At 40.1% G+C, this 20,920-nt stretch overlaps 1 protein-coding gene across 2 annotated transcripts in view; it reads right to left on the bottom strand.

Moving 5' to 3' along the window:
* The window catches only part of TRAPPC9 (trafficking protein particle complex subunit 9), a 719,778-nt gene that overhangs the window by 337,205 nt on the left and 361,653 nt on the right, over positions 1–20,920 (bottom strand). For both annotated transcript variants that reach the window (XM_074986617.1, XM_074986618.1), the window contains one exon: positions 17,358–17,448. In XM_074986617.1, the coding sequence (XP_074842718.1) occupies positions 17,358–17,448 (91 nt within the window). The remainder of the gene's footprint in view (positions 1–17,357; positions 17,449–20,920) is intronic.

Here is a 20,920-nt window from a genome sequence, read left to right as displayed (position 1 = left end):
CACTCCCCATTTACACAGGGTCCAGGAGGCAAGTGTATCTACATTGAGTACCTGGAAGCACTACCCCACTGCAGGCTGCTTCAGAAGGCAGTCTACATGCGGATGACATCTACTTTATGTAGCATTTTGGAAATAATCTTGGGTTGTCTGCAAGCCCAGCACCTACTTTCAGAGTGTGGGGAGAGGGATGTAGACTGGAACAATCAAGAAAGGCTTCTTAACAGAAGAAATAATCCCCTTTGATTTCTAATTTACACTTCTTAAAAGAAACAAGCAAAGGACATTTTCTATTTGTGTATTTATGCTTTTATCTGTATTTGCTAACTTACCTGCTGATTTCTAAAACACAGTAATTCACAAGTCTTCCCAGGAGTCACTGTTTACAAATAAAAACAGCAAGAAGTCCTGTGGTACATTATGGACTAAAGGACTAAGATGTGTTGGGCTTTTTTAGGTTTGGTTGGTTGTTTATTTTTGTTTTTTTGTTTTTTGAGTATAAGTGTTTGTGGGCAAACACCCACTTCATCAGATGCTCCAAAAAATCTGTTAGTGCATAAGTGCCATGACTTCTTGTTATTTTTGTGCATACAGCCTAATACAGCTACCCCTCTGATACTTGTTTACAAATAAAGAAGTTATATTCAAAACACTCAATGCTCAAAATAGGAAGCAAGAAAAACTAAACAATCTATGACCAACATCCACTAAAATAATTTGTAAACTTCCTAATAGATGCCAGACAATAGTTCAGTAAATACTTATTTCAAAGCAAAGTAACAGACAAAACCTGTTTGGTAGTGCCAGAAATCATAGGCTTATAAAGTATGGGAATTAGAGCACAAAGCAGGAGTACTGAGACAGACTCACCTATGAAGAAATGGGGAAATCAGTAACGGAGGCAACTGCCCCATGGCCTGGCAATACAAAAACAGCCCAGAGTCCCCAGCTTCTGCTGTTGCACTAGCAGGAGAAGCAGCTGGGGTCCTAGGCCCTTTGAATCATCACTGGAGCACCACACGCTCCAGGCAACTCTGAAGGATAGGGGGTTGGCAGAACAACATCATCCCAAAGGATGTGAGGCCTGGTTGTCCCCAGTCCCATCCCTTCCAGGAGCACAGAGCTGCCTGCCCCCAACCTTGCCTAGAGGCCTGGCAATTCTGTCAGCCCCCCTGCATTGAGATTTAAATCTGTGCCCACAGGCTGAGTAAAGATTGTATCTGGATATGCTAGTGGGAAATTCTGGATATTTACCTTAGAGTAATTGAAGTTCTTCAAGATGTGTGTCCCCTATGTGTATTCCACTTGAAGGATACATATGCTCCATTCACCTGAAACTAAAATATTTTTCTTTAGCAGTGCCTGTTGGAAATGGAATACACACAGTGATTACATATGTCGACAAACTCTAGTTATAAGACAACTAACCAGAACTTCCTTTTTGACTAGTGGTCCCTGTGTGTATTTAACTCAGGACGAGTCACAAATTCTGTTCATTGAGGAGTGAGATGCAAAGAATGTTTCCAAACCAGAGGCTGCAGAACCACTGTGCCAAAAGATGCACCCAATAAAGAAATTTGAAGCAGGGTGCAGCATCTAGTTAACTACATTGGCTGCTCTATATCAAGATTAGTGACACCCTGCCTGTAAGCTATTGCGAAGCCTGAGCTCTAGTCAAAGGAACATTCACAACTTACAGAGAAGGTGTCACTGTCAACTCAGCAAAACAGGATGTTACCTGAAAGTCTCTGTGAGAAGACTGCTTCCCATCTTATCTGTTCAGACAAAAAAAACAGTCTTGGTGAGGGTTTTGTCATTAGCTGGTAGAAAATTACAGCTTGATAGATATTAACAGAATGGAGCTTCTCATCATCCCTGGTGACAAGATTCTTTGAACAGACAACAGGTAGGAGTATGACCTAATTCATGTGGCATTCAGAAGAAACCTTTGGGGGTGAAAATGGGGGATAATGTCAGAGACACCATATTCTTAATGAAGGCTGTGTAGGGAGGCATCTACCAGAAGGGCCCCAAGCTAACCTGCTCTTGTGGAAGAAGAGACACTAGTCAAAGGCCATCTTCACAGATTAATGAAGAATGGAGAAGAAAGTTAAAGTTTTTGAATGGAAACATCTATGTTTAGAGGGGAAAAGAACAACAAATACTGCATTTGGAGTACATGTGGACCACCTTTCCACACCCAAACAAAATACAAACAGTTGCAATGGAAATCACTGGACAAGACAATCACAAGGCCATGCACACCTTGAAGCTGGGTTTCTTAGACATAATAAGAACCGCAAGTGATAGGGTATTAATTAGGTGGGAGATTCAAACCCCTGACCACTGTCTAAGTAATCACAGGCCAGCTAACAATATAAAAAAGATAAAACCCCTATAGAGAAGAAATTTTATTTCAAAGCAGGAATGATAAAGCAAAGAACATTGGTGGGATTCTGTCTCAGGCCAAGGGTGGTAAAAAGGAGCTGAAGAAGCAGTCAGTTCACATCTTGGTTCACAGTGTACAAAGGTAGAGGTCACAACCATATACGCTGTCAATGGAATCTTTCCCTGTCTTGGGTGCTTGTGCACCTGCAGTGCAATACAGCTGGGGACCATCAGTCAAGGAACTCCTGCCTCTTTTGTACTGCATTGCAAAAATCTACACAGACTTTTCTACAATCTTTTTTCTAGATTTTATTTTACCTCTTCTGCAAGAACACTAACACAATTAAAATGTGTTTTTAACTATGTGGACTTTGCTACTCAGCTACTGGATTTTGAACTTTCTTCTCATAGGCAGGTGTATTAGCCAAACACTTAAACCTCACACCTGCAGTGCTGAAATCTGGCAACTCTAAACACTGATTTCCAAACATACCCAAAAGAGCCAGGTATTGAAATAAGTGTGCTCCATATATGTAAAGCCACTGGGATATCTTGACAATTTAATGAGAGGGAAAATAACTGTCTCCCTCAATGAATGGGATTCCAATCAGAAGAAAAAATGCAGTGTGACAAAATCAGAATGGAAAGACAGTGGAGTGCTGATAAGCCAAATGAGTAAACATTTGTGTCAACACTACTTCTAATCCAAGGTTTTTCCACATAAATTTACGGTTTTATGGTAATTATGAGGGAGGGCAGTCAAGTGAGTGTTGTGATAGTAAACTGCTGATGATCTGTGCACGTGAAGAATGAGAGGTGTACATGGTGTGAGGGGCTGTGTGCTTGGTATTATGAGGTGTGCTGACTGTGCTGATTTGTGTCTCAAGGGTTGTGCTAGGACACTGTGTGTTGATTTCCACATATGAGCTGTGTCTACACAAGCAAGTTCTTTGGAAAAAAAATGGGCATTTGCCAAAAGAACACGTGGAGCATCTACACACAAAGTGTGCTCTTTCAATTTGAAACTGAAAAAACACTGCACTTTTTCCAGTGGCCCTCTTCCTCTCCCAGAGGAGGAAGAATGTCTTTTTGTGAGAGAGACTTTCAAAAAAAGTGCGTTCAGATGCTCTGCAGTCCCTTCTTCTGAAATAGGAGCCCTTGTGCTAATAGATTTCTTTGATCCCTGGCCCTTTCTTTTGAAAGAGTGGGGACTATGCAGATGCTCTCTATTGAAAGAGTGGATCGATCTTTTAATTTGCAGTTTTTGTGTGTGGATGCATACTACCAAAACAAATTTTTTCAGAAAAGATCTTCCAGAAAAACTTCTTTTGAAAGATTGCTGTTGTGTAGATGTAGCCAGGGTGAATTTAGAGTTTTGTGCTTTGGTGAGGAGCTGTTGGGGGTTATTGTATATGCCTTTTGTGTGGTAAGGGATGATTTTGAAGAATTATGGTAACCGGGCCAAGTAAACAATCTATGCAATTTCCTTCATACAACCAATGAAAGTGTTGCATGTGAATCACCTGTATAATAAGGCTGATGACAGGCTGAGTTAACTCGGATACCAGAATGGTTTAGAACTCTTGATCTGATACACACACATGCCTTATTGTTGAACCAGTGTAACTGGTACAGTCACATCAATGATTACTTAAATATTAGAGACTAATAGCAAAATCTAGAGATGACTGAACCAGACCATAGTCTGAAAGAAACAACCCTTAACTTGCTTGCAGATGTTTCACTGAGGCATGCTAACTCTACAAATACTGTAGGCATCAGAGTGATACACAGAGAGATGTTAATCCTGGAATGTTATATAGATACGACAAAGGGAGTGAAATGCAGCTTGTGGACCAAATGAAATCCAGAGATTTGTAATTCATCTTTGGTCACAACACCTTTAATTTTCAGGCATAGTACACATTCACAGCAGGCTTGAACATGCTCCAGTTTCATCTAAGTAGAAAATTGCTTTGATCAGCATGAAACATTGCATGTTGGACCAGAAGTACTCCCAAGAAGGCCCTCCACTGCGAAGGTGAGGATGCATGCAATTTTTTTCCTTTTAAGCAAAGCCACTGTGTTCCAATCAAGGTGTTAATGAAATACAACAACATATTTCAAAAAAGTAATGTAGACAACTAAGCATGTTGCTCAAGGTAAAAACAAAACATTTTGTTCATAAACTAATCTTTTGTATTTCAATGTCAAACAATAAAGTACTATAAAAGAAAGTTCTTAAAGTAGCCAGGGGAAAACTCCAAAAGGTGAAGTAATTTCACTCTGAATGACTGCACATTCATTTGCTCTATTTATTTGCTACATAAATTTCAAAGAAGAATTTTGTGTAAATTAATGTTTGTCGTAGTGCGTGTTGAAGAGCAGTCTCCAATTCATCAATTACTAATCTCCAGCTACAAACTGCCTTTCACAGCAGATGTGCATCGCAAAATTATAACATATACTAATCTAGACCCTGTATTAGTTTGAATTACATACAGCTTTCTGAAAGAACCCCATTACCAAAACAATGTATTGTGGCAGCTAAAATGCTAAAACCATCTCTCACAGGTAAACTATCATATTTCTGAATGGTCTTCTTTTCTTTCTTTGCCCTGCATAGTTCTGTTATATTTTTCATCCCAGAGTAATCCTTGTTGTCTGCCCAAAGTCTCATGTGTACTCTAAAGAATTGTTCAGTCTGCATGACAACCTTCCACAAAGATAGTGACTGAAGGGTAAGGCACAAAAAAAGAAAATGAAAATGCTCCTCTTGGATACAACCCAAGACATCACACTCCAAAGAGAGAAAAACATAGAGTATCTGTGAAAGGACAGGTAGAAAGGGTGAATGAAAGATACTGCAACTGTATAATTGACTCTTGATTCTTACATGTTATATCACATTTGTGTAACGGTTTTATTATCTTTGTAAAAAAAGATATTGATTGCTTTTCTTGAAACAAATCAAACTGGAATGGACTTGTGCATTTGGTGAGCTTTGCTGGCTATTTCTAAATTACCAATTTAGGAATGTCAAGGGACTCAGAAAATAGACACTTAAGACTCTGCCTTGACGAGGACTGTGTACATTTTGGATAGACAAACCTAAATCTTTTCACCTATCAAAATCCAGCCAAAGCTAAGTTCTTAGCAGAAAGTCTTGTTAGGTCTGACCATTTGGGAACTGAGTCATTTGTGATCAGTTCCATTCCTAGTAGACAGATAGCCACATCATAGAAGTGGGCCTCAGACCATGTGGCGAACTGGACATTATGGTGTGGGAAAGCAGCTCATTACAGCGATACACACGGATCACCCTGCACCCACTCCGGGCACGCGTCCCATCACTTGGCAAGACAAGCGCATGGTGGCACTGGCAGAGAAAGCTCCTGCAGCTCCAGTGGCCCCCATGCGTTATGTGGCGCAGCTCCAGTGAGTCACCAGCACTTTGCGGCAGGGGAAGGGTGTAAACTGTCATGATTGTGAAATTTCTTTAGGACGCCACTGTTCTAAAAGCGAGGTCTTAAGCAAGTGTTTTGGGAGACAGTGAATTTATGCAGTGTTTATGACCATATTGTACCTGTTCTTTGGATACAAGAATACAAATATCCAAATCAAGGAAAACTATATTAACTATAAAATCAGAATATTATTACAGATAAATTAAACCAAAATTTCAGGCCATCTTTAAATGTACTGACAAGCTGTGTTCAACCTGAAATATTTCTTGGACTCATTTTCATGATTTCTGATCAATCTAGTACACAGCTAAAACCACAAATATTCTCTCACAGTGAAAGATAGTTACAGCGAAAAAGTTCTCGGGGACTCTCTTTTTGTCCCACCACCTCCACAAACTTGATACAATTCTATGGGGATCTGGAAGTCTATTGTCACCATCTCCAGCGAAGGAATGCTTCCAACACGACACTGAACAGCACGCTGACCCACACGTACCCTCCCACCTACAGTACAAGAAAAAATTCTTCATGGACTCCCCCGCTGGTCGAAATGACAAACTGGACCTATACACAGAATGCTTCCACCGATGTGCACAGGCAGAAATTGTGGACAAGTGTTATCGCTTACCCTATAACCTCAGCCATGCAGAACGCAATGCCATCAACAGCCTCAGAAACAACTCTAACATTGTCAGCCAAGAGGCTAACAAAGGAGCTACTGTTGTCGTCATGAATAAAACATACCAAAAGGAGGCTGCCAGGCAACTCTCCAATACCACATTCTACAAGTCACTATCGCAGGATCCCACTGAGGAATACACAAAAAAACTACACCATCTGCTCAAGAACCCCCATACAAAAACACGGGAACAAATCTATACAGACACCCTCCTTGAACACAAATTGGGCTTATTCTATTACCCAAGATCCATAAACCTGAGGATCCTGGATGCCCCATCATCTCAGGCATCGGCATTCTCACTACAGGATTGTCTAGATATGTGGACTCTCCACTCAGACCATACACTACCAGTGCTCCCAGCTTTCTTTGAGATACCACTGATTTCCTCAGGAAACTACAGTTCACTGGAGACCTTCCTGAAAACACCATCCTGACTACCATGGATGTAGAGGCCCTTTATACCAACATCCCACATGAAGATGGGCTTCAAGCTCTTAGGAACGTTACCCCTCACGAGACCAAGGCACAAATGGTGACAGAGCTTTGTGACTTTGTTCTCACCCACAACCATTTCAGATTTGAGGACAATTTATACCTTCAAATCAGCGGCACTGCTATGGGCATCACATGGCCCCACAGTTTGCCAACGTTTTTATGGCTGACCCGGAACAACGCTTCCTCAGCTCTTGTCCACTAATGCCCCTCCTCTACTTGTGCTACTTTGATGACATCATCCTCTGGACCCATGCAAAAGAGGTTCTTGATGAGTTCCACCATGATTTCAAGTTTCCACCATCAACCTCAGCCTGGACCAATCCACACAAGAGATCTACTTTCTAGACACTAATGTGCAAGTAAGTGATGGTCACATAAATAGCACTCTATACTGGAAACCCACAGACTGCTATGCTTACCTACACGCCTCCAGCTTCCATCTAGGGCATACTACACAGTCCTTTGTATACAGCCAGGCACTCAGGTACAGCCACATTTGCTCCAAACCCTCAGACAGAGACAAATATCTACAAGACCTTTACCAAGCTTTCCTCAAACTACAAAACCCACCGAAGGAAATGAAAAAACAGATTGACAGAGCCAGACGTGTACCCAGAAGCCACCTGCTACAAGACAGGCCCAAAAAAAAACAAGAGAACACCACTGGCCATCACATACAGCCCCCAGCTAAAGCCTCTCCAGTGCATCATCAGTGATATACAGCCCATCCTGGACAACAATCCTTCACTCTCACAGACCTTTGGAGGCAGGCTTGTCCTTGCCTACAGGCAGCCTGCCAACCTTAAATTCTCACCAGCAATTGCAGACCACAACACAGTGACTCCAAACTAGGAACAATCCCTGGAAGAAACTTCGTTGCCAATTCTGCTTACATATCTACACCAGCAATATCATCACAGGACCTAACATCAACCACACTATCAGGGGCTCTTTCACCTGCACATCTATTAATATAATACATGCCATCACGTGCCAGCAATGCCCCACTGCAATTTACATTGGCCAAACTGGACAGCCTCTACGTAAAAGAATAAATGGTCACAAATCAGACATCAGGAATGGGAACATACAAAAACCTGTAGGAGAACACTTCAATCTCCCTGGATACTCAGTAACAGATTTAAAAGTAGCAGTCCTACAACAAAAAAATTCAAAAATAAACTGCAAAGAGAAATTTCAGAGCTGCAATTCATTTGCAAATTCGACTCCATCAACCAAAGATTGAACAGAGACTGGGAGTAGCTGGCCTATTACAAAAGCAGATTCTCCACTCTTGATGTGACTCTCATACACGTATATTAATAGACCTGTGTAACAAAAAGGACATAAAATAATTTTAACTTTTTGCCAGTATGTATTTCAGAACATCCACTTTGGTGCTTAATATTATCTATCATTTACATTCCAGTAGTGCCCACAGACCCCAAATGAGGGATCTAATCCTGCTGTATTAGATGCTGTAAGTACTTCACAGCCATGAAGATCTTGCAATCTTGGTTACTCACAAAATGCAATAGATGGATGTACCAAATAAAATGAGGGAAGTTGAGTGTTGACCAAATTAAGCCAAAGCCCCATAATTTTTGCTGCCAGGTCAAAAGTGACATGGAAAAAAAAACCCACACAGTTTAAAAAGTTTTAGTTACATAAATTCTAAATATTGCAGCAGCAGCTACCAGAAGAACAACAAACTTTATGAAGACTCGTGAAGCTGACTCTTGTAAACAGATATAATGGGAATCGGCTCTCACAAAAAACTGTTAACCAAGAATGTATATGGATTTGTTGCTAACAGATGAATTCAGCTCTCACAAGCAAAATGTATTGATCAAAGCATAGGAGTTGTCTGTTGTAGCTATAACTGTAATTGAAAATAAAGTGTTATATAACCAAAACAAAAAAGTAGCTTATAATAGATAAGTATACAAAAAAACCCAAGCAATCCTATAGCAACTTAAAAACTAACAAATGTATTTACTAGGTAATGAGCTTTCCTGGATAACACCCACTTCTTCAGCTTTGGAGCAGATAAGTATAGTATATTCTATTTAAAAAAACTTCATATTCATGCAGAATTGTATTTGTGATATGCCTGGATATTATAGGACGCTCAGTCTTTCAAATATTCATGGAGCCAACTAAGAGAAAGTCTAAGATTTACAGCAGCAATGGGCAACCATGGATGGTGAGTGGGCTGCAGAAGTGGCCCTCCTTTACCTCAGCTGGCCCACTGGGGTTCCACCTGCACGTCCCATCAGCCCCCGCCCATGCGCCTCATGCACTGGAGCACCTGAGCCATGCACTTCCTATACCTCCCCACCCTCCCAGCACTTTAGGAGAACTGCGAATCTGATTCATGTACATCCTTGCTCTTCCCTGCTTTCTCCCACACCTGGAATGCCATGAATCAGCTGTTCACAATGTTCCAGCTCTGGGAGAGACGGGGAGGAACAAAGACAGCATGTGTGTCAGGTGATTTGGGTGCTCTGAAAGTCCTGGGAGGGAGAGGAGGGCACAGAAAGACTGGGGCTCCAGTGCCTCACTTAGCAAGAGGTGCAGGGGGGTGGGTCAGGGAAGGCAGCCAGGGAAAGAGGTATGGGGGTCACAGATGGAGCGACAGTGGGCTGCATATTGCCCACCACTGGTTTACAGTTTTAGCCAATATAATTTACAATATTCACACACACACACTTATGTATAATTACGGAATTTATTGATATTAATTTCTTCCCATAGGCTTTTACTTACGTTAATCTGTTTAAGCAAAAGAGTGAACTACTGTAATTTCAATGCTTAATGCACAGCGATTTCAGATGTACAGGACAAGACAAATGATTTTGTTAATGCTTATTTGCTTTCTGTATCAAGACAGAGCTGGTGCAGAATGTTGCCAACTTTTGGAATATTATGGTCAGAACAAGCAAAGTATCAGAGAGATAGTTTGTACTCCCAAAAAAAAAAAAAAAAAGAGGAGTGTTGTGGCACCTTAAAGGCTAAAAGACTCTCTCTCGCAGCTGCACTCACGTCATCCATATGGTTTGGTAACTTACTGGCCTTCTTTTCCATATTATGCTGCTTTAATTTCTGACTAGTAAATTTTGATTAGCAAAGTTGATTAAGCCTACCTATTTCCGTTCTCCAAATCCATAACACAAGTTAACAAAAATAAAACCACACTTCCTTGTAGATTAGCTATGGATACAATTTAGTTCACCACCTTATCAAAATAACGTTCTCTCACAAGACAGAGGTTCCATGCAACTCAAGCCCTACAATAGGTACGTGAGTGAATGTGACTACAGCCAGAGGCAACTGCTGGGGACAGCACAGATATCCCTGCTTAAACGAAAAGAGTTCCGCTTACCACTATCAAGAAGAGTTCTGACATCCCAGTCTGGGAAGTTTTATTTCATTTTGTCTACTGATTTCAATGACCAGCCAGGAAAGGTAGCCTGACAGGTACAAAAAGGGCGAGTAGTGTTTTAAAGTTTGTTCCACTCCCCTTCCCCAGAGTGGGGAGAGAGCTATTGTCCCTAAAAAGGCCTACTTTGGCATCTCAGAAGGCTATAAGCTTCATATCTGACCTGGTATGCGGAGAATCACCCCCACCCTAATTTGACAGTCCAAGGAGTTGTGATGTAAGAAAAGCATGCCAGTAGCATTTTTGACCTGATCCCATTTCTACTTCTAAATTTCCACATGACGGTGCTCTATTAACCAATCAAAGACTGTAGAATGCAGAACACCACTAACTGACAAAGTTCACGTATCTGGGGAGCAACACAACATATGAGCTAGACTGTAAAAAAGAAATATCGACTAGTGAAAGCAAGTTTGAAGGCTATGGATAAGATCTGGAAAAGCAAAGTGATTAGCTTAGGAATGAAGCTGAGGGTCGTGAAAACGTGTATTCTGCAGCACATTGTATGTATGTGAGACATGGGTGATAATGACAGATTCAAAGAGAAGAATATTGGCATTCGAGAGGAGTTGCTATAGAAAGATCCTGAGAATAGGATGGATGCAGAAGGTTATACAATGGAAGTTATATCTATTCAGGCATATTTGCAGAATGAACAACAAATGAAAAATTAAGACCTTGGTATTCAGTATAATGGACAGTTCAAATAGGAGAGGCAGACCCCACAGAGAATGTGTAGATGATACAGTAGACGCGTACAGATCTAGTCTACAGAAACTAAAGCCACTTCATGTTGGACAGGAAAAGATGGAAGGAAATAGTGAGAGAGACATCTGACATGAACAGGCTCTGAGCCCCTGGTTGTTGATGATGATGACAATGACATACTGACAAAACACTGAAAAGGCAGAACATAGACATGATGGCCCTCAATGAAATGACACTAATTGATGAGTCCCCACCTAACCTGCTTTAGATGAGCCCAGACTATACCTACGACTGGATGGGGCAGGACCAAAGATGAGGCATGACAGTCAGGGGTAGGTTCATCGTGTGGACCAAACTTGCCTGTAAGCTTGATTTTCTACCTAAGGAAGTCAATGACTGATTTATAGTGGACTTCACAAATCTATCCAGAGACAAGCACACCACCATTATTTGTGTGCACACAGGTACAGTAATGCATATGGTGGAAGTCCAGGAGGTATTTAATGAAGATCTCAGCAAGGTCATCAGAAGCATGCCACAACGGGACAAACTCATTGTCCTTGGAGACTTTAATGTGAGAACCAACTCTGATACCCAGAGTAGGGTGCACGGTGTACTGTTTGAAGACACGAATATTCTATCAACCTCACAACAAACAGTTTCAGAACTTCCACCTATACTTGCCTCAGATATCTACAATATCAAATGGCAGGAGAGGAACCCCAATAACAAAGACTTTCAGAAGTGCCATATCCCTGTCATTGAAACCATGCTTATCAGGTCTCAACTTTGCTAGGTCAACCACATGGTCTGCAAGGAAGTTTCTGTTTACTAAAAGCAATGTTCCACGGCTAGCTGAGCATGGGAAGATCACTTGAGGGTCAGCCTATCCTTAGATCTGAAGACTCTTTAGAGACAAATCTTAAAATACTATTAGAATCTGGTGTCAAGTATCGGACAGGTAGCCGTGTTAGTCTGGATCTGTAACAGCAACGAAGGGTCCTGTAGCACCTTACAGACTAACAGGAAAGTTTTGAGCATGAGCTTTCATGAGCACAGACTCACTTCATCAGATGCTGGTCTTGGAAATCTGCAGGGCCAAGTATAAATAAGCCAGAGCAAGGGTGGGGATAACAAGGTTAGCTCAGTCAGCAAGGGTGAGGCTTACTACCAGCAGTTGATCTGGATGTGTTAACACCAAGGGAGGGGAAGCTGCTTTTGTATTTAGCCTGTGAATGGCCACAGGACCCTACGTTGCTATTAGAATCTGGGTACCTGTTGCACTGGACAGACACAGATAGAGCTGTCTGTTTCATGAGGCCACGTCCACTTTTCAGTAGTGGCATGAGAAGTCTCTGCAGCACAAGACAGCACCTAATAAGGTCAACTCCACCCCCACAAAAATGACTACACTTGCTAAACAGAGACACATCTGTAAATTCAGGATTGGAATAGTTCCCATAGGAGAAGCCATAAAAACAAATAAACCCAGAATTCAAGTCAACACTGGCTGAACACTCATCTGTCAAAATGGCAGAAGAATCCAACTGTTCACCACCATTAAATCACATCAGCGCTCTCAGAAAATGGTGAATTATGTGTTGTTAAGAGCACACATCGATGAGACCAATACCTATGGGTTGAAATTACTGCTTTAGAAAATGCTGAAGTAATCATTTACCCAGGCCTGTTTTCTCCAGACTTTTCCTGCTCTGAAATACTAAGGATTCTGAATTTTGGTTAGTATCGAAGGGGTAGCCATGTTAGTCTGTATCCGCAAAAACACCACCAAATCCTGTGGCTTCTTACAGAGTAACAGATTTATTGGAGCATAAGCCTTCATGGGCAAAGATCCACTTCATCTGATCCATGTAGTGGAAATTCCAGCGGCCACTGGAATTTCCACTACATGCATCTGACGAAGTGGTTCTTTGCCCACGAAAGCTTATGCTCCAATAAATGTTAGTCTGTAAGGTGCCACAGGACTTTTTGTTGTTTTTGTTAATTGGGGCTTTTACTAATACAACTTCCTTCTCATCTCCCTTCCCCATGTAAGTACAAAAATTTTAAATCTAAGTTGATCTATAAAAACCTCTAGAAGTAGCTACTAGTATCTGAGAGTTTGTCTGCATAAAGCAGCAATCACTGTGTACTACAGGGGTGTGATTTTTTAAGGAGTCAGAGCTGTGACTAAAATTCAGGACTTCTTCATTCACAGTTTAAAATAGAGAGAACATAAGTCTTAACTCTGTGCCTGGCTTTTATCATAAAAAATGTTATTTGGAACACAGTTGCACTGTAAATTTAAATTGTTATGTATATATATTAAAATACTGTAACAGTATTATGCATTAATTGTTAAGAATCAAAAGTTAGCTCAGTACATTTTAACTATGATAAATTCATTGCAAAAGGCAGAAAAGTACTAACAGACTAAAAGGTTTGGTATCAAGAAAAATGTGTTCTCTTCTATAATTTAAGTACATGAAATACACAGAGGCAGCAGAAAAGAACAATGTTGCCATTCAAGCAATTACAACTGATCTCTCAGAAATTCAACCAGAATCTATATTTGCTTATTAAGGATTTTTAAGATTATGTTTCTTTCATTTGATTATGGTAACATATTTGCACTTAAAAAAAGACTATTCCCACATTTGGTCTGATGCCAGTAGTATAAAGAAAATAGTCCATAAATTTTGGAAAGTGTTAAACTAGCTAGAGAAATCAAGATTACTTTTTTCCAATTACCTGTGATTTATTCCACGAAACAGAGAACTCTGTTTTAAGGAGAATGTATAAACATTAAATTCAGTTTTTTAATAACACACTCCAAACTCTCACGCTAAACTCTGATACATCTTCCTTCTTTCTGATCTTCCCCCTCTTTAATATTTTTACACTGATCATCTTCTCTTGCCACTCTGCATTTCCCAAATCACTTAATATTAGGGTTTTACACCACATCCACTACAAGAGCATCTTTTTCTCCCTTCTTCCTACTGCCATTCAAAACAGACCTAACTCCTAACCACTCAGATAAACAACCTGGTATCATTAACAATGAATTATACGAGTCATTCCATTCCATTTACTCTAACAGACTATTGAATGCATTCTGCCAAATTACGACAACGTTTTGTAATGTACTGGATAAATTATTAACATGTGTACAGATTGCTTTTAAAAACATACATCAGTATAAATAAACTGGCATTTAAAAGGAATATTGCTGTTGGAAAAACAGCTTTTATAAAGATATAAGGGTCAGCAGTATTGTTACATACTTATGGAAATGTTGTTAAAACCCGATGAACTACAGTAAATCCTGCAATATAGCAGTCAACTTTTCCTAAACATAGCACAGAGCCTGAGCGACAGCAAAACCTAATTTACTGGCTTATGGCATTAGACACTGTCACAAAAGCTTCAGCCAAATACAAATAAACATTGTGCAAATAAGCATGGTATCATACTGTACAAGTAGCTCTCACATAAAATATAATCAATTCTTACACAATAACATAAAAATAACAAAATTCAAAACAAAACCAGCTCCTGATTATTCAAGTTCAATGATTAAGAGAAAGAAAACTTCACAAAGACCTGACACTAACCTGCCCCATGAAAAATGATGTTATACCAAGAAGATAGCATTATTTTGCTTGTTTGTTTCGAAGTATGTCATCTGCTTAGCCATATATACATTTTGCATTCTTAAATTCCAGAAGACTACAGTTCACTTGAAACCAAAGTTTTAATAACATCAAGCAGTGATTTACAGTACACAAATTTTCAAAGTCTGAGCTGCTATTATAAAAAATAATACTAATGACTTTCTCATAGAGACTTAAACCTGTTATACTAGCACTGTTATATCACTTTGGCTGGGTCTACACTTGCCCCCAAGTCTGAAGGAGGCATAGTAATCAGGGTGACGGGAGATTACTAATGAAGTGCTGCGATTCATATGCAGCACTTCATTAGCCATGTATCCACAGGCATTTCAAAGGGCTCGTGCTACTTCTAAGTGCCTTTACGCCTCAAAATTTTGGGTAGTAAAGGCACTTTGAAGTGCCCACGGCTAAACGCATGCCAGCACTTCGAAGTCTGGCGCTTCGAAGTTGCCGGGGGGGAGAATTAGCCTAATGAAGTGGTGCATATTCACTGCAACACTTTGTTAGTAATCTGCCATCACCCTGATTACCATGTCCTCTTCAAAGTTGGGGGAAGTGTAGACATGCCCTTTATCTTAAATATGTCTTTTATCAGAATCATCCTGGAAAAAAAAAAAAACAGTAAACCTGCCTTTAAATGTTACTTTCACCTCTTTACTGATACTTCAGCCTTAGAAAATTCTATCTCTGTCTGCGTTCAGTTCATACACACTATACAGTTGAGACACATAAAACATATTTAAAGCATAAATATGATCATTAAGACGTCTGAAAACAAAATAAATCATTCACAATTTATATTAGTAGCGTCAAGAACTGGGATAAATGAATCACTCCATTCTAGCTGAGTTCAGTAGCAACTAAATTCACGTCACATATCATCAATGTTCAGCACCTATTTACCCCCTGGTCCCACATAAAAAGAAATTGAATAGTTGCTTTTGTTAATTTTAAATAAATTAAACTGATGTGTGGTTACTATAGGATCAAAGTATAGAATGAAAATAAGGGCTTCAGTATATTAATTGTCTGTGTGAAGATTATTTGCAGTTAAAAAGACAAAGCTCCTGTCTCAGATCCAAGATACTGCTGTGACTGACACTTTTCATTATTTTTCTTTACTGTAAGTTTATTTCTTTAGAAACTCTGAAAAAAAGCTATTCAGCCATTTATGAGTTATCAGAGCTTGTACAAATGGTGTTTTTTACTACTTCAATGGATTTTTGTACCGCTGATGAAATGGCAAGAGGAGATTATACACACACACACACATATATATATATATATATATATATATATATATATATATATGCAACCATATACACTCATACATCTTTCATACCCAAATGTTCCAGTAACATATTGCTTCACCCATAAATTGTGGAAAATTACTTCTACTTGTAGCACAAGTAGCACCCATTGCTGTGGGGCTCTTACTCACGATCCCCAGTGGCTTCCATTACAATTACTTCACTCTGGAATTCTTGGCCCGCAAATATGTAGAACCCTCAACTGAATGTATGATATAACAATTGCATATTTAAATTAAAATTTAAAGCAAATGGAATCTTTCTCCTACCTCCTTATTGTTTTGGGGGAAAAAAGGAAAATGAGATACAATACATTACTAAGGTAACACTCTGGAGCCAGGAAAATAAGTCAGTTTCCATATTAGCATAGATGTCTGACACCATACCTAAAAACTGAGTCATTACAGTTAAGAATATATGCAGTGATGGCAAAGATTAGAGGTGAACAAGAAAACAAAGTATGGTTTAGGGGAAGACCATATTCTTCACTGGCATAACTTGGCTCCATACATTTTAATTTTTTTTTTAATCTGTGGTCTTATTGCCTCAGCAATGTTATAACATTCACACTATTTTTGCATAATATCATATATTCCTTTGTAGATACAGAATCCTTATAGAAACACCTTTTTTATGATTATTACAGGTTAGGCCAGAATATATTTCAACCCACTTAACTAAAGGCAGGAAATAGCACAAACCTTATAGAAACAGATGTAACAACTCAAATCCTTCACAAAAGACAAAGTCTGTCATCTTTCCTTTATATTCCATATAGGAAACCAAACCTCAATGAACAGAAAAGACCACATACAGCAACATGTCAGAAAAAATAAAGAATAGCATTCTCTATGAAACATTAGGAATCATGCAAGAGTAAATTTCTGCTTAGCTGTATCAGAGAACTATGATCAGCACAGGTAACCTTAAAAGCAATGTAAAAGTAAGTTATTCAAATTTTAAGATTTTCTCCAGCTGAGCAAAACATTCACAGGCAAAAACTTTCCTAGTAATCTCTTCCACTTCACAGATTTTCAATCGACAAATGAAAATGCAAACAGCTTTGCACATGGTACATCTTATCAGAGCATTAATGATCTTGTAAAATAAATCTCAGTAAGATACATATCACAGAAAACTAGAAATTAATAGTCAACGTAAATGATCATCAATGCTTTTTACGTTACTTACCCCACTGCAGAGGAGCCAGCTGCAGATGCTCTAGGACCAGCTGATTAAGAACTCCTTCTACACTTGCTTCGCCTTCACGCATCAAAGAAGGGTAAAAGAGAGTTAAGGAAAACTTTGATTCAGAGAGAAAAGGATCCTGTAGCACAAACATTTTTTGAGTACTGAAAACCAAAAGTGTACCTTAAAAGGATTTACTGAAGATTTGACACTTAAAATTTACTTATTAGTCCATGAAGCTGGCTAATGGACAATTAATTAAAGTAGTTTATATCTTCAGAGCAGAAACATTTAGTGCCAGATTCTGACCTCACCATGGTGAAGCAGGTGTGAATGTGAAAGTGTTTGAGCCAAGTGGCTAGGACAAAACATAATCTGGACCTTTAAACATTACCTCCAAGGCCCACACTTCTGACAGTATATATAACTGGTGAAAAGACACCCATGCAATCTGATCACACACACTTTGCAGTGTGAAAAGATTCTGGACCAGCAGGGCTGACAGCTGTCACAGACCCAGGCAATGTAGGAAGTGGTCCAGCTGTGTGCCCCAGAAGGGGCAGGGCCAACGACAGTCAGCTTTCAGCACTGCATGGGCTGCTGCACTAAACCCTACCCACTCTCTCAAAGCCATACACAGTCAGTGCAGCATTACCATGGCACTTCAAAGGAGCCTGGAACTCTGGACACTGCAAAAGTAGCAGTGGCGGTAGATGGAGCTCTGTGCCCTTCTGAAATGCCAGGCCCTGAAGCAACGGGCCTCTTAGCTGAACCCCTCCTGACACACATCCACACTCATCGGCAAGCCTGCTCTGGACAAAACACCTTCCCACTCCTACCTGCACAGAAGGGAGCATTACATCCTGAGACCACCCTGTTTCCATTCAAGTGCTAGGTGGGGAAAGAGAACCAACCTCCTGTAGCTTCCCTTAATACTTGACTACATTCAGGAAAGACAAAATATAAAGGAGTACAAATCAAGCTTATGAAATACAGGATGAACAGAGCAGCAACGAAGGGTCCTTGGGAGGCAGACCTATCATTGCTCACAGACAACCTGCCAACCTAAAACAAATCCTAACAAGCAACTATATGCCGCACCACAGTCACTCTCTCTCAGGGACCCATCCATGCAACAAACCTCGTTGCCGCTCTGCCCACATATACACACCAGCATCATCATTACAGGACCTAACCGGATCAGCCACACCATCGTTGGTTCATTCAGCTGCACATCTACCAATGTAATTTATTCCATCATGTGCCAGCAATGCCCCTCTGCCGTATACATTGGACAAACTGGACAGTCTCTGCGTAAAAGAATAAATGCACACAAATCAGACATCAGAAATGGCAATATACAAAAACCCGTGGGAGAGCACTTCAATCTCCCAGGGGACACAGTAGCAGATTTAAAAGTAGCTATCCTGCAGCAAAGAAATTTCAAGAACAGACTCCAAAGAGAAATTGCTGAGCTACAATTCATCTGCAAATTCAATACCCTCAGCTCAGGATTAAACAAAGACTGTGAATGGCTGGCTAAATACAAAAGCAGCTTCCCCTCTCTTGGAGTTCACACCTCCAGATCTACTGATGACAATACAACTCAGCCTGCCTGACTGAGCTAACCTCGTTATCCCCAGCCTTGCTCTGGCCTATTTATACCTGGCCTTGCAGATTTCCAGGACCAGCATCTGAAGAAGCGAGTTAACTCACGAAAGCCCATGCTCTAAACTTTTCTGTTAGTCTATAAGGTGCCACAGGACCCTTCGTTGCTGCTACAGATCCAGACTAACACGGCTACCCCTCTGATACTTGATAGGATGAACAGAAAAATTTAAAACCCTGGTTGTAAATAGCTATAAACTGCAATCAAAGGCTGTTTCTACACATTCCAGTTGTTCCAAAAGCGGCATGCTAATGAACAGCCGGGAAAATGCTGATGAGGCACAGATGTAAAATTTTCAGGAAGACAAGGCTTCTGGAAGGAGGATTTCCTTCCAGGAGATGTCTGGGGGCCGTGCTTCTGTACAGATATTTTGGAGTCTGGAAGATCTTCTACTGAACTCCAAATCACATGCCCATATGCTAATGCGGCACTGGGAATTTACATCCATACCTCATTAGCATTTTCCAGGCTGTTCATTAGCATTCAGCTTTTAGAATAAGTGGCATGTTTAGAAATGGCCTAAGAGTGTTACAATAAAAGGGAAAAAATGGGAATCCCTCCTATCAAACAATTCTACTTATCTTTGCCTTTGAATCAAAAGTGAAATGTAAGATTATCTTCCTTGAATACAGTATATGAATTGTGAATCAATATTAAATAAAATCAATGAATTTACATACAAGCACTGGGTTCATACTGTGTTTAGGAGTTACGCTTGATATCTTCTTTTAAGTATATGCATTGTTAAAAATGGGTCTCACTTAAAAGAGCTCATACTCCAGGAAACCCTAATTACCCAGCAAGCTCCTTGTATTAGGAATCAGCCTATAGGAAATATGTATTTCTTTACTGTTAATATAACAGTGAGTTCAAATAAAAGAAATAACTTGTGTTCACACCATTTCATTTTCACAGGATGTAAGCTGAAACAACAGTGTCACAAATTAGTTTACAACAGGGCTACCTCTGAATTCAAAGCACTCCAGAGCAGTAAGGGAGCACATACTAATCCTCTCGCATTTTGTACCTGATTGGTAGATGAAATGATACTGCTATCCAAAGGACCTTGATTAAGCTAAGTGAAAGTCCAGAATGTTTCAGCTGAAGGAAATAATCTAGAATCCCCTATACCCGAGACTGTACTGTGCCTAGACCATGTTGGTTTGCCCACATTTAAAAAGAAAAAAAATTCCACTAAGTATTCCCTGTGGACAGTTTTCTACATGGATGTAGGGTTTTTTGACCATGACAGAATCAGCTCCTCTCCATGGCTCAATCGGCCAACATCCAAGGCAATCAGGTTCAGAGACTTTGGGCCTCAATGGAGTACTTAACCCTGGGTCCTGCAACAACAGGTTTGGATTGTTCCAGAGCATGAATGGTGGTCACATGGATCTCTCTAAGCAGGTCTGTCAGCCAGAACTGCCTCAGCCAAAACAGCTATGAATAGGATGGCCTGGTCTTGTCTGTTTTAATAATTACCCTCAGGATTAATGGAACAGATGGTGATCCAAAAAGGAGGCCCTGATTCCAATGCAGAGTGAAAAAATCCAGCAAGAATCCCAGGTTCATGTCTACTCATTGCCCTGTTGCCCTTTGTAGCAAACAAGTTGATCGCACCTTCTCCCATTGATGTAATATTGATTTGGTGATGGTTTACTGAAGTGACCATTCATGGTTAGTAAAAGACTATCTGCTGAGGAAGTCTGACAAGTCATTGCTGATTCCTGAAAGCATAGGGCTACCAGGCTTACACTTTATAGGCAGCATCTAATCTCTAGCTTGACAATTTGTCTGCTAACCAAGAAATAGCAGGCACTCCCTTTCACATCTATATTGTGTGCTACTGGATGGATACAGAGGAACACCTTCAACACCAATCTGATGAGTTTAACCT

Source organism: Carettochelys insculpta, chromosome 2 (assembly GCF_033958435.1).
Source record: "Carettochelys insculpta isolate YL-2023 chromosome 2, ASM3395843v1, whole genome shotgun sequence".
Classification (NCBI taxonomy): Eukaryota; Metazoa; Chordata; order Testudines; family Carettochelyidae; genus Carettochelys; species Carettochelys insculpta.
The sequence above is the reverse complement of the archived record's forward strand: the minus strand, read 5'-3'. Positions and strand labels throughout refer to the sequence as shown.